The 14,271-nt window shown below is 47.9% G+C and overlaps 1 protein-coding gene across 9 annotated transcripts in view; it reads right to left on the reverse strand.

The window, feature by feature from the left end:
• The window catches only part of ATP8A2 (ATPase phospholipid transporting 8A2), a 614,836-nt gene that overhangs the window by 411,081 nt on the left and 189,484 nt on the right, over nt 1–14,271 (reverse strand). For all 9 annotated transcript variants that reach the window (XM_058689525.1, XM_058689573.1, XM_058689555.1 and 6 more), the window contains exons 17-23: nt 11,372–11,477; nt 10,276–10,358; nt 7,427–7,476; nt 4,855–4,924; nt 3,846–3,930; nt 2,721–2,860; nt 234–372 (exon numbers count right to left, since the gene is read on the reverse strand). In XM_058689525.1, coding sequence (XP_058545508.1) covers nt 234–372; nt 2,721–2,860; nt 3,846–3,930; nt 4,855–4,924; nt 7,427–7,476; nt 10,276–10,358; nt 11,372–11,477 — 673 coding nt within the window. The remainder of the gene's footprint in view (nt 1–233; nt 373–2,720; nt 2,861–3,845; nt 3,931–4,854; nt 4,925–7,426; nt 7,477–10,275; nt 10,359–11,371; nt 11,478–14,271) is intronic.

Here is a 14,271-nt window from a genome sequence, read left to right on the forward strand (position 1 = left end):
AACTTGAATTCTATATTCTATACAATTCTATATTCTACATTTCAGGGAGATGGAGTTTCAGTGTTTATTACAGGCAGATAATGCTCGCAAGAGCATCTTCATTTGATTTAGGTAAACTTTCCTTGGCCTTAAAACATCATCTGTCAATGCCTTTGAGGAAGCCCTAGGCACTTCTCCAAGACACTTTAAAAACAATACAAAACCAGCATCAGGAAATTTTAAAATGCATTTACCTATATTAATTGCAGTTTCTTGTTTGTCTCCTGTCAACACCCATATTTTAATTTCTGCCTTCAATAGAGTCGCTATGGTTTCTGGAACACCTGCCTGAAGGCGATCTTCTATGGCTGTGGCTCCAAGTAACAGTAAATTCTGGATTGAAAAATAACGTCAATTAAAGATCGGTACACGCTTAAGAGCAGCATCAATCACAAAACTGACCCAAAAAGGCAGTCAAAATGTTGACGGTTCTCTTATTTCCTGTACATTAAGCCTTTGTTTGCAAATAATTAATGATGCTTCATGTACTGAGTTTCAAAACTGTTTGCAGTGTTAGAACCACTCAAGACACAGAGGCAACCCAGTATTCATCATTTATTTCCCGGTCCATGGGCATGTTAAAATAGAAATCACCCAGCGGTAAAGCATACAAGCAAGTTATCCTGAGGATAGTCACAGCACGTGAGCCCTCCCCTCTCCACTGATGAGCTAAGGACATACCATACAATAGTTAACACGGAAGCAAAACTGATTCTAGATGATAACGCACATCTGGCAATACAAAGCTAAGAGGCCGTGGATGCTAACAACTTAAAAGCCAAAGAAAAAAATATCAAAGGATTTTAAGATTTTAAGATTGTTAAACTTCTTCCAGGCCCACAAAGGGTTAGTTCACAGTGAGGATGGGTGTGAATGCACGGGGATGTGGAGACAGCAGCAGCCTGTACCTTGCCTGCTGGTCTGGCAGATTCCACAGCCCCTGCCCAGAGAGCCTGTTAACTGCTTACCTACCTCCCCTGAGTCTCTCCATGACAGAGTACCTTAGCTTGATTACCTGATTGTGGGAAAAGCATCCACTATGTGCTTGGTGCAAAGGGTGCCCCATGGGCACATCACCTACTTAACCGTCTTCTTCCTTTTCTTTTTTTTTTTTCTTTTAAGTAGGCTTCATGCCCAGAATGGAGCCCAATGCAGGGCCTGAACTCACAACTCTGAGATCAAAAACGGAACTAAAATCAAGAGTCAGATGCTTGGGATGCCTGGGTCACTCAGTCAGTTGAGAATCTGACTTCGACTCAGGTCATTATCACGCAGTTTGCGGGGGGGTTCGAGCCCCGCGTCGGGCTCTGTGCTGACAGCTCGGAGCCTGGAGCCTGCTTTGGATTCTGTGTCTCCCTCTCTCTTTGCCCCTCCCCTGCTTGCGTTCTGTCTCTCAAAAATAAATAAACATTAAAAAAAAAAAAGTTAGATGCTTAACTGACTGAGCCACCCAGGTGCCCCGACTTAATCATTTTCTGATTCTAAAGTAATTTTGGTTATTTCCAGTAAAGCAGAAACAATGTACACTTGAATTTGGTTCTACTCCTACCAAATTCCATTAAAGTGACACGTAAGTAAATATAAAACTCAACTAAAAACAGGGTATAAAAAAATTCAAGAGTCATTTTAAAAAACACAAAGAATGATAAAAGCTAATGACTCCAGAGTTCTAGAAACTGGAAATTGGATGGGCCAATGGTTGCCGACATGAAACAGAAAAAGGTGAGATCCAGCTCCCAGATGGGAGGGAATCTAATACCTAGAAAGCTACCTGACGCCTTGGGTTAAACTGAAAAGAACAGAAACAACAACAAAAATCAAAGTAGGCAATACAAAGCAGCAATGGCAAAAGCAGCTGTTACTAGAATAAGTGTGAAAATTCTCAGAATGAACAATGTCCAACCAGCCTATGGAGTCTGATTCATGTAACTCACGTAAGTCAACAGGGTGCCTAATCTTAGGCAAACCCAGAAAGTCACTGACATTGTTTTTGACCTGATACTTCTTAAGATACCATTAACACTTAGCGGAAGCTGGTTCAACCTTTCAGGTAGCCCATAAAAACTAAGTGTTTCTTGGGGCACCTGGGTGGCTCAGTCAATTGAGCATCTGACTTTGACTCAGGTCATGATCTTGTGGTTTGTGGGTTAGATCCCCAGATCAAGGTCCATGCTGACAGCACAGAGCCTGCTTGGGATTCTGTCTCCCCGTCTCTCTCTCTCTCTCTCTCTCTCTCTCTCTCTCTCTCTCTCTGCGCCCCTCCCGTTTGTGCGCTCTCTCTCTCACGCGCGCGCTCAAAATAAATAAATAAACTTTAATAAAAGAAAAAAAAACCTAAGTGCTTCTTAAAGCAAAGAAAGACATTATTAAAAGCTAATGGTTAAGGGGCACCTGCGTGGCTCAGTTGGTTAAGCGTCTGACCCTTGATTTTGACTCAGGTCATGATGTCAGGGTCGTGAGATCGAGCTCTGCGCCAGGCTCAGCGCTGGACAGACAGCACTGGGCATGAAGCCTGCTTAAGATTCATTCATTATCTCTCTCTCTCTGTCCCTTCTCCTGCCCCTCCCCTATGCACACACGCTCTCCGCTATACAGCGGAAGGATTCCCGTCCAAAGACTTTGTTCACTACGTGGTGGAGCCCCCTCACTGGGCAGGTAACAAGTGTATCGCGTGCAATTACCTTCTCTATGATCTCATAGCACTCTTCCAACCGCTGAGCTCTGTCTTTCAAGATGGTGCTGGCTTCTCGATAGACTTTAAGCCACTCCTCATACTCCTGCTCAGAGAGGTCAGCATAAGCCACACAGAGAGTCCTCAAGCCTGCAAAACAGCCATAGTGTATCCAGCGACGGAAAGACGCAGGACGCCTTCCCTCCTAGGTGACATCACGTGGCTCCATTTTATACCCGCATACTCAAAAAAAAATTCAAGAAACGATCTGCTTTTTAGGTCACTCTAATTCAACTTCCACTCATCGAAAAAGGGAAGGTAGAAGCAAGTCTACCGCATTTTGCTATAAACCACCTCGAGGATACATTTGAGAGTCCATGAGAAGCGAGAAGCCGTGAACGTGAACTCCCTACGGCAGAGACGTACAGGAGCTGGGCACGATCTATACGTACGTGTGCCGTGGGCAGGTATCAGAAGTAGAGGAGGCAGGATAGCAATAAAAGCCCGACAGGCTACCATGTGGAAGACCCAGGCTTCCAAGCAGTCACATGTGCACGTGCACACGCATGCAGGCACACACACGCTCATAGCCACAGGAGCACACGAAGCCAAGAAAGCAGCAGCCAGCACGTAGGCAAGGCTCCAACGTTCATCATGTTCCCTTGCTGGAATCTCTGACATCCTTTCAGAGAACGCCTTTCCCAGTCTCTGTGGGCTCAGTGACTTACTGCTTCCTCAAGTCATGGATAAGCCAGCGTCACAAGGATCACGAGAGGGGGACGGGGAAGTGAGGACATGGGTTTTCTGAGAACGGGAATAATGACTACAGAATGATTCTACACACCGTGAGCTGGCCTGCCTGCTCCCTTCGTCCTTCAGGGGAAGAGCGAACAGAGTCGTGCAGGTAACTCTGCGTGGACTCTGGTGCACATCGCGTCAGGGCCGTGGGCACAGAATGTGGAGGGTGGGGGGCAGGGGTTGGCCCTAGGAAAGTATACTCCTAGGAAGCAAGCCAAGTACGGCACAAAACGGACACGTCCATTCAGACCATGACCGCTCACCCCCAAGCATCAGCCGCAAACACTCGAAAGTAGAACTTCAATGGTTAAAAATAACATTTCCAAATTTCACTGACCTTCCGTGGCAAAATATTCCAGATGGCACAGGGTTTCTTCCATGTATTTTGAGTCTTTTGAAAGCCTCTCAAAAATTACATTATCCTATAAAATAGAGAAACGTTGTGACTGGCCAACCTTTAAGTAAACCCTCCGGTCAGCATTCTAAACCTAGCTTTGTTTTAATGATGCTTATCCAATGTGAATACTTGAGAGTACTTGAACGGGCAGGTAGAAATACAGTTCTCAGACAGATTCACTCATGAGCTTTGGAAAACAAACTGGGTATGGATGTGTCCAGACAAAAACTCTGGGGAGAACCGTAAGCGTCAAGAGAACTGTCAGAGGTATAATGGTACCTACATTTACCCACATTTGCAAAATACGTACCGATGTGTATAACACCTTTATGCAGAAGCGGAAAGGGTACCATGGACATCCTAAACTGCACAAATACACTCTTGCTTCCTGCCCCTGCAGGAGCTCCCAGCCATGGCGTGCACCAGCCACTAGGCCCTGAACCCACTTCAGCTAAGAAACACTGAGCAACACAGCCCAGAAAAGCTCTCTGTGATGAAAACACAGAACACAACAACTACGAATAGCTGTTTGAGAACGCACACGCGCGCGCACACACACACACACACACACACACACACACACACACTTAAAAGATCATCACAGGTCGTTATGAACCATTCCATCTTCCTGAAGTCACAACATAATGCCGATAAAACGAGAATCACAAGTCACACCCTAAGGATCTCGCATCACACGGCACAGTGCTATTTCTGAAACCACCTATTGGCTAAAAGGAAGCTTTTCAGGGGCCACGGTTGCCACGCTGGCCTGAACCGCCACTGTCTTCAGTAGGCCTTTACTACCAAGTCAATTTCATGGCCCATCTGAAAGAGCTTTTCAACCTTGGGCAAACTTCCAGGGCACGATGACGACAGCGGTCAGGAGAAGCAGGTTCACAAAGGGGCCACCAAGGGCACCTGCTACACGAGACGCTCGGCCAGTACTTACAGCCCCCTTACAGTAGAGTCGAAGTTGGCCTGAAGGAGTTCGAACAATCACAGACATTCTTTTTCTGTCACTGTAAGGGTAGGAAAAAAAAAAAAAAGTTATCACTGGTCTGTATTGTAGGACCCATGCCCTATGATTAAGCACCAAACACATCAAAAGATGGCCTGGTAGCCCTAAAAATGGAGAAACTCCGTTTTCCTTATCTTTTCCTTCAAAGGTGGGCTTTCATTGTATACCTCCCACTCTTTTTATTATACACAACGGATATAAACCTATTTTTTTTCCCTGCCATGGAAACTCACAAATATAGTTATGTATAGCAGGAGAGCAGAAACAGAAAACTTGACCGTCTGCTACGCACATCTAATTTACTCCTGACGATACTCTGTAAAAGTGTTTTTGTTCTACGGCTCAAAATATGAGTAATCTGCCCAGTAAGCAACAGAGTGGAAGCTTCTATAGACATCCGCTGAACTCAAAAGCCCCTTGTTGGGTCTTCTCTTAACTGGAGTAGAAAGCAATTACAAAGTCGTAGAACATGCCTCGCGCAGCACTGAGGTGAGCCTCACTGCTGCCCTCCCCACTCCGACACGGACCCTCCTACATTGGTCTTTCATCATGACTCATGGTCACTCACGGAGCCTTCAATGGCTCCCCACTGCCTACAGGTTCCAATTCTTGCTGACCTCCACTCACCTCTGCAGCCTGGTCTATCTCTCACGAACCCGCCCGTTCACCAGCAGGCCTCCAGCACACCGGAACACACGGCACACCCGGCACACCCCCCCTCCACGGCTCCTGCCCCACGCCTCTCGCAGACAACATTCCACCCTCCTGAAACACGTCCTAACCACAGCGGGCCCCACACCACCCACCCCAGCAAGGGGATTTCCAATGGACTATGAGCTCCTCAGACTAAGGGACATTCTCTCTCCAGCTCTGTGTAAGTTCCCACCCCCTAACCCTAAGCACTCTGCCTGGCCTGGATTTGAATTCTCCCTCGGCCACCTAGTAGCCGGGTACTCGTGGCAAAGTTGTTTGCCCAGCACTTCGGTGTCTGAATGCGCAAAGCAGGACTGCCACCAGGTACCACAAAGGAGTGTGGTCACGATTAAGTGGCGCTGGGAAAAAGAGGAGTCCACTAAAAAGAAACAGAACCACAGCTATAGGTGATCTTTTATTCCCGCAGGTTCTCCCATAAGTTTTTAAAACATCCTCACGTCCATATTCACCTGCTTTAATTTAATTCCCTTTCCTCCTCCTTGTCCCTCCAATAACTGCTGGTCCCAGTTAACACAGCCGCATAACAGCACAGTTTCCAGGACACCAGTAAGAGACGGGGCACAAAAAGTCTGGGGCCATGTTTAGTATGTTCCTCACCTCCACCCACGGGGACACTGTCTCCTACTCCCTCTATGAACCACTGCTGTTACCAACCATCGTTCTTCCCCTCTGAATACGCAGCCACAAGGGCTCTTGACCCACCAAAGTTCAAGTTTTCAGTCCTAAAACTAAAGACTAGGGCTGGAAAGCATTTCCTACAAGAGGGTTACAAACTGATCTTTTTCAGGGGTGCCCGGGTGGCTCAGTCTGTTAAGCATCCGACTTCGGCTCAGGGCACGATCTCATGGTCCATGAGTTCGAGCCCTGTGTCAGGCTCTGGGCCGACAGCTCAGAGCCTGGAACCTGCTTCAGATCCTGTGTCTCCTCTCTCTATCCCTCCCCCGTTCGCACTCTGTCTCTGTCTCTCTCTCTCTCTCTCTCTCTCAAAAATAAACATAAAAAAAAATTTTTTTAAACTGATCTTTTTCAAACAGCTTATAAAGCAGAGAGAATAAACAAGGTGTGAAATCATTTAACAATGGTTATTAAAAAAACCCAAAGTTTCATAATTGGAAAATAGGCTCTCGAGGTAGCAAAAGAGCTTTGCTCTCGTACTGACAGTCAGTGTTGAGAAGGCAAGAAACAAAACATTAAGATTTTTCAAAAGGACAAACCAGGAATGATCTAGGGAAGCAAATAATCAACAAATATTCCTGGGTCTGAAAATTAGATAAACCACCCTGGGGAAGAATGAGCTGGCATATAGACAGAACAACTGCCCAACTCAGACAAAGCCTCCGACGGGGATGGACTGATCTTACCTGTCTTGGCTTGCCAGTGCCCCAGGTCTGGCATGAGAGTGCTTAAAGCACGAGGCACCACCTCACGGCACTTGGGAAAAAACCAACAGAAATAAGGCCCTCCCCACCACACACTCCAAACTGTGCAGACGTGTCCGCGGCTGATGCCGGAACAGCGGGTCTGGAAATGTACAGAAACAGGAGGCTATGGGAGCACAGTGCTTCACTCGGGGAAAACACACACGCGCACGCACAGGAAAATGACCTGCGTCACTCTCTTTACAGAAAGTCCCAAATTCCAGACAGGAGAGGGACTGTGGAGATCTACTCACTAACTTTAATACCTAAGTGCTGTGTTTAATCAGATCATACAATCTTGCAAACACTCTGATGAAGCTGTTAAATATATATGGAAGTATTTTATTCCGGCGCATGAAGGAGAAGCATACCTAGAAAATTCCAGGACGTTAAGGATTCCAAATGTCTGTTCCTGTCCCATCTAAAGGAAGAAAAACAGGCTCTTACCTGAGGTGCCCAGTATTAAAATCTCAAAACAACAGTCTCCCCAATCGTAAACCTCTCTATACACCCATCTCCCCGTCCCTCCTCCTCCTCCTCCCAGCGCTCTCTCTCTCTGTGTATATAATCCACACACACATATCCCTCTCACCCTCCCTCTGTGTAACACATACACATCGATTACCTCTCCCGCTCTCCCTCCTCCCCACCTCATTCTCTCTCCATCTCTATCCCCCTGCCAAGGCCTTTTCAACAGGTACAGGGTTCCCACAAGCCAGTCAGGTGGGGTCATAGCTCCCCCTTCTGGTAGAAGCTTCTCATTCTTCTCTAGGACATCACAACAGCTGGCTGACACTCCCTTCCAAGAACACCTGAAACCTTGGGGCCAGTCATGCCTCTGAATTCAGAATTTGATACATTTTATTAAAAATGTACACATACACCATGTGGCATGATTTCCCCAGAGGCCTATGTGGCCACAACGCCCTAAAATCCAACACGTCAATTTTCCACAGCAAAACGTAGGACCCGGAGATTCCTAAGACCATAAACGGCCTCATGTCAGTTCTGGCTAAGTTTTGCTGCCGGATGCCTATTCCCCAAATACAGGAGAAAACTTTTTTGGAATCCAAAGCTTCCTGGATTCGCGATTTAGAAATAAGGATTATGGATCTGCGTAAGATTTTAGAGCAATTCATCAAATGTTATTTTTCTTCAAGTTCTTCAAAGCTGGAGCCGCAATGTTCTCGATTTTTCCCGGAAGGTTCCAGGCTGTGTGGACCGTTGCCAAACTCCTGCTCTCTATTTCCCCAATACATCACGATGGAAAGCACGTGGGCCTTGAAGTTCCATCGGTAGGAGTCAGAATCTTATTTCTGCCACTGAGCGCGTGGCCTCCTCACGGACGTGTCCCTCAGGCTTGAGAGAAGTAATGAATGAAGCCAATTATCCAGGGAAACCTGAGGCATCATTACTGTCCTCTGCACAACTGCCCTCACGCCCAGAGATACAGCCAGTGAGCCTCCTCATCCGGTTCTTTCTCCTCAGGCTGTCCCAACTTCCTCAGAGGCCCACTCAGAGGCGTGCCCACCAGTACCCCGCAAATCGGCCCAAGCGCTGTGACTGCCAGGCGCGAACCCCTCTCTGCTCTCAGATCAACCACTGGGCAACCACGTGCACCCCACGGACTCGACCATCAAGATGATCGGTCGCGGCCACTTCACGGCAACAGCTGGTAACCCACTCGAGAAGGTGGGGTTTGCGGACACTCTGGCTGAACGGGAGCGCAAAGGTACTATTTATGGCCCTGAACCAGTCAGGGAGTCTCCTGCACTCCCAGACGCGTGGCCTTCATGGGCTAATAAAATGACAGAGGGGTGCCCATGCACTCTTCACCGACATCTACCACCGTGATGACAAGGTCAGTGGGCTCCCTGGCTTCCCCGTATTTAGCCGCTCTCGTGAGCAAAGCAGAAGCGGCCTTGTCTCCTGGTCTCTCCCGCTCGTGCCCTGTCAGTCCGTCCCGCCTCCCGTCCCCATCGCCGTAATGCACAGAAACCAGCAGCACCCGTGCGACAGCAGATCGTGCAGCGAAGGTTCTGAGTCTCCCCAAACCGAGGGGGGCGAAGGCTTGAAAACCTTCCACAAAGGAAATTCTGTATTCAGTCCGTGGCTTTGCTCCACCTCTAATGACTGTACCTTTCCCTAAGCGAGACTTGCTGGCGATTAAAGCGAAGTAGAAACGATTATGATCTCATCTCTGTCCTCCAGAAGACAGGAACCCGAAAACGCCAAGAAATGGGCGCTCTGTCGAGGCCTGCTATTTTCTACGTTTCGCATTTCTAAGTACACGAAAAAAATGGAGCACTGCCAAGTTAAGAACGACAACGGCTATGTAAGTTAGTAGCGAATGTCAAGTGCGTCGGCAAGGTCCAGAGACACAAGATACATAAAGGCAAAAACCGTTATAATCCGTCAGTCCTCCCCAGATTGAGGGGTGCAGGAAGGCAGAGGAGAGAGAAGGCAGCGACTGCTTCCAGACCCCTCATCAACACAGACTGTCGCGAAACGCAGCCCCTCTAACGGTCAGCATCAAAAATGCCAGGGCACTGCCAGTCCCAACCATCGATTTCCGCCGTTACCTGCCTCAAGGGTCCCTACCGGATGTTACACTTGATTTCCATTTTTTCCTGTCACCAAATTTCTCCCTCAGGCTTCCTGAGCAGCCAAACTCAAAAAAAAAAAAAACCAAACAAACAGAAAACAAAACAATCATAAAATAAACAAATCCCTTGACTGTAGGGAAAAGAAAAACTCGTGTAAATAACAAAGATCTTAAGCACCAACTCGCCTCTCCCCCGGCCAGGGAGACCGAAGCTAATGCGCCAAGGGCTGTGCTGGGCAAGAACTCTACGTGCCAGGGTTACAGGGACAGAGTCACAGATCCTGTCCTCAGGACAAGTGGGCCACGCGCTTATTTCCCTATGACAAAACCAAGAGCAGGCTTGCTAGGTTCTTTACCACAAATCACACCAGCACACGCAAGACTTGTGGACAAGCGTCTCTGAGAGAAAAATGCCCGCAACACACCATGAATAAGCTGACAGAATCCCGTCATGCCGGCAGTTTCGCAACGGGGCCTAATCCTCACGGGAGGGGGGAAAAAAAAAAAAAGAAGAAATGTAGCTATCGTGTTTACATCAGACACGCTATTTCAAACACAGTCTTCAAAAAAGGAGGCGACATACAATGTCAAGAGGTACCCGGGCTCGTCACTTACGGCTTCTATGATGACCGAGTAGGGCGTTCTGGCGGTGAAGACAAAACCCAGCTTCCTAGCTCCCTTCACCAAAGCGGCTTCATCTGTCAATAGAGTTGACGAGGCATTGACTAATCGCAGGTAATGGCAGAATTCTGTGGAGCGCGTCTTATTTTACACATTAAGCAGATGGGCAGCAGCTAGAGAGGCCCGGCCTAAGCACACAAGGGTAAGGACTCAGGATTTAGGAGGCGCTCGCTCAGTCCGCCACCAGGATCCTGAAAGGCAGCACTTTCGTTAGGCGGGAAAGACAGGACCTAAAGCTGATCGTCGGGACAAGAGTGCTGGTGTACCTACTATCCTCCATTGGGGTCAAGTTCTCCTTAAGGAACTTAAGCTACATTCCCATGGCTTCCTGACTAACCCATCTCGTCCGAGCGAGGCAGCGTTTCACTTCTAGTATGGTAGGATTCAGAGCTCCAGGAAGCGGGTCGAGAGTCAGCACCCAGCTTCATCAGCAGCTGGAGAATCTACGACGGGCAGAGAGTGAACAGGGAAGCCAGGCCACCCTCCCCTGAGAGTTTTGTCCAGTGCAGGGACTTTTTTTTGTTGTTGTTTGTTTTATGATGATTTTTCCTTTACTCAAAATTATTGGAGAATAGTAGCGTTCAGGTTAAACGTCCTGGTAAACTGAAAATCACTGACACATGCATGGCACAACATTCACAATACACTTCAACAAATTTTCAGAGGACTCAAAGACAGGTATGTTCCAAGCTGAAATTATGATTTGATCTCTCTCTTCCACTGCATGATAGTCTCTTATTATGAGCAATAGTGATTGCTACGTTATTTTTGCAAGGGACTTCTGCTAGGAGCTGCAAGATGGCCTGGGGCCTCCCATCGTGGTCACAGTGTTACAGAGTCAGGAGGGCCCAGCGCCACCTTTCTGTGGCTTCATCGCTCGTGACCATAACCTGTACACTGCGCGAGGCCAGAGGTAAACAGCGGGGTCTTCGCGGAGCCGACCGCCCTACCGCACCCTCCACAAGTAAATGCAGACAGCCAAGCCTCCAGAAAAGGGGATAGCACGGCACACCCGGCCCAGAGCCCTCACCTGGGGAGGAAGCCTGGTAGATGATGTTATCTCCATCCTTCTCAGGGACGACGGTGTGGCACACGGCCAGAAGGGTGAGGAACTCCTGTATGCACGGAGCTGTGGGCTACAGACATAAGGCAAGGTGATCATCTGTTAAAACACCGCTGACATACAGCAGGGTTAGATTCGGCCATCCCCTGCTTAGAGCCCGCTACTGGCTTTCCGCCCCCTCTCGAACACAGGTCGAGGCCCTAGCGTGGACCCCACGTCCCCCACGATGCCACCCCCTGGGTGGCAGCTGCTCTCCACCCAGCTCCACCTCCTCCCGCCTCTCCCCTCCTGGGTGCTCCACCAGCCGGTCTGGTCCGCAGGTCTTCCGACAGGCGTCCGCTTGTCCCGCTGCTCCTTGCCCCCTCCACCTGCTCACAGCCAGTTCTTACTCATCCTCTCTGCTTCCATTCGACAGTCACTTCACCTGAGAAGTCCCCTACCACCCGTCTCGGAACATCGTTCTTAATGGACTAACCCTGGGGTCAGAGGACAATGAGGAGGCAGCACGCGCCCCTCCTAGAGTTCCCCCAGACCCCGCCTCGCTTGTTCCAAACGCCTCGAACAATCCTGCCCCTCACGTGCGGCTTCCCCACGTCTGGGACACCCCGGCGTGCCAGAAGGTCATCGGTCTTCCTCAAGAACATAACCCCAGGCCCAGCAGACAGAAGGCGTTCAAGTCTACGTTGGATTGGTATACCGAGAGCGGACTCGCCAGATGGGTGAGTCCCTGCTCTTTCTCTTCCATCGTCCTAGCATTTCCTCTACACCTTGTCTGTTCTTTAACCTCATAATTGCTTAAAAGCTGTAAGGCAGTGCATCCTTATTACTTAAAAAAAAAAAAAAAAAGGAAAAAAAAAAGCCGTCCTGGATATGTATTTAATATATTTCTCCCATCCTACACACACACTCCTCATGATTTTCATTGGGATTAGATTATAGAAATAATGGAGAAATGCCATCGTAATACTGTTTACCCATCTAAGAATACAGAAAGCTTTCCTATTGATTAAAGCCTTCTAACACTTCTAGCTATAGGCCCTGGCATATTTTTATTAATCTTGTTAATTTTTTATTCATTCAAAAAATACCTACATGCCTACTGTATGTGAGAACTGTACTAGACGTCTTATCTATTGCCTTTTATGTTATGAATAAGATCTTACTTCTATTATATTTCACAAGAGTCTGTTCAGATGTAAGGACCAACACTGAGTTTTGTAAGTGTGTTTAATGTCGCTTGTAATGAACCCCTTACCAGCTCTCCGAGTTTCAGTTGACTCTCCTGGGTTTTAAGGCAGACGGTTATTACATCACCCACAGGTGACGGCATTTTCCTTTTCTTTTCTAACATATACACTTGAGTTCTTACTGGCCCACTCAGGCTAGCACTCTAAGGGCGATGTTCAAAGCCAGGGGTGATACTGGGCCTCCTTGTCCTCACGTTATTTTAACGCCAAGGTCTTTTATATTTCACTTTCTGATAGGCAGCTGGCTATAAATTTGAGACAGATTTGTCTTTTCTCTCATCAGGAAGCAACTCTATGTTTTCTGATTTCTGCAGAGTTTTTGTTTTTAGTTTCTCAGTCACAAACGGACAGTGATCGGTATCTGAAAACATTTTGAGTTTCTCCCCTGACCCGTCAATGAGACTGAAGAGCAGCCATGTGGCAGTGAATCATAACCGCTCACACGGCTACTTCTTATCCGCCTTCAGGAAAAGAAAATGCACATTCAACTACGGTTCAGTGAAATCAAGTAAGTTAGAGGATTTACAAATTCCCCAAGGTCTACACGGCAAAGGGTGCTGGGGAATCACCTCCAGTGACTCCGACATATCAGGGAATCGTTTGCTGAAATTAAAGGTGACCATCTCCAGGAATATCAGTGTTTGCAGATACATTTATACTGTTAATTTCTTGAGAAGGTAGGATTAGTAAAAACTTTACATGCAGCACGATCTCGGCATCTGCAGTGAATTTTTCTGTGTGTTCACATGTGCACATGTGAACAAGATAACAGAAAGGAATAGACGGAAATGTTAACAGTACTTGGCAGCAAAGGACAGAAGCGATTTAGGGGGTTAAAAAAATACTCTGTATTCTCTAAGTGTTTCTGCAGTGAAAATAAATTGCTTTTTATATAAAGGCCACCACTCCTTCCAAGTTTCTAAGAGTCATCACAGCAGCTCAGAGAACTGGCTCTCCAAGAGAGAGCAGCAGAAGAGTCCCACACTCCAACACTCTCTCTCTTGTGCAGCTTTCCATCATGTCCCTCTCTCAGTCACGCTCTCCCAGTTCTCACTGGTAGCAATTACCAGGCCCTGCAGCCCCTTTGGTGAATAACCCCTCTTCCAAACTAGCGGGCCATCATCACCCCCATCTGCTGTGCTGAAATGTATCCCCAGGCTTGATCTAGTGGCTCAGGTGGGAGGTGGGGGCAGACCCGGAGGAAGATCAGCACTTTGCACAAGACCACCTGCTTTAGCCGAGACCTGGTCAAGGAACAGGGGGAAGGAAGCTAGCATGTTCTACGTTGGATCAGTATACCGAGAGCGGACTCACCAGACAGGTGAGTCCCTGCTCTTTCTCTTCCATCGTCCGTCCTAGCGTTTCCTCTACACCTTGTCTGTTCTTTAACCTAAGGGCAGGTGGCCACGTCCGCAGGCCCAGAAGTTACAGAGGAACCTAGGGTCTCAGGTTCTCAGGTGCATCTACCCAGAAGAGCCCAACCCTAGTCCCAGGGTCTCGATCCTACCAGACTTTGATGCGGATGACTTTGTGAGGCTTCCAATTCAGCTTTCTAAGAAGTTCCGCCACTTTGACCATTAGGTCTTGGGCCTGGTCTTTGGCAATATTGGCCTAGGCGGC

The sequence above is a fragment of the Neofelis nebulosa genome, chromosome 1 (assembly GCF_028018385.1).
Source record: "Neofelis nebulosa isolate mNeoNeb1 chromosome 1, mNeoNeb1.pri, whole genome shotgun sequence".
Lineage (NCBI taxonomy): Eukaryota > Metazoa > Chordata > Mammalia > Carnivora > Felidae > Neofelis > Neofelis nebulosa.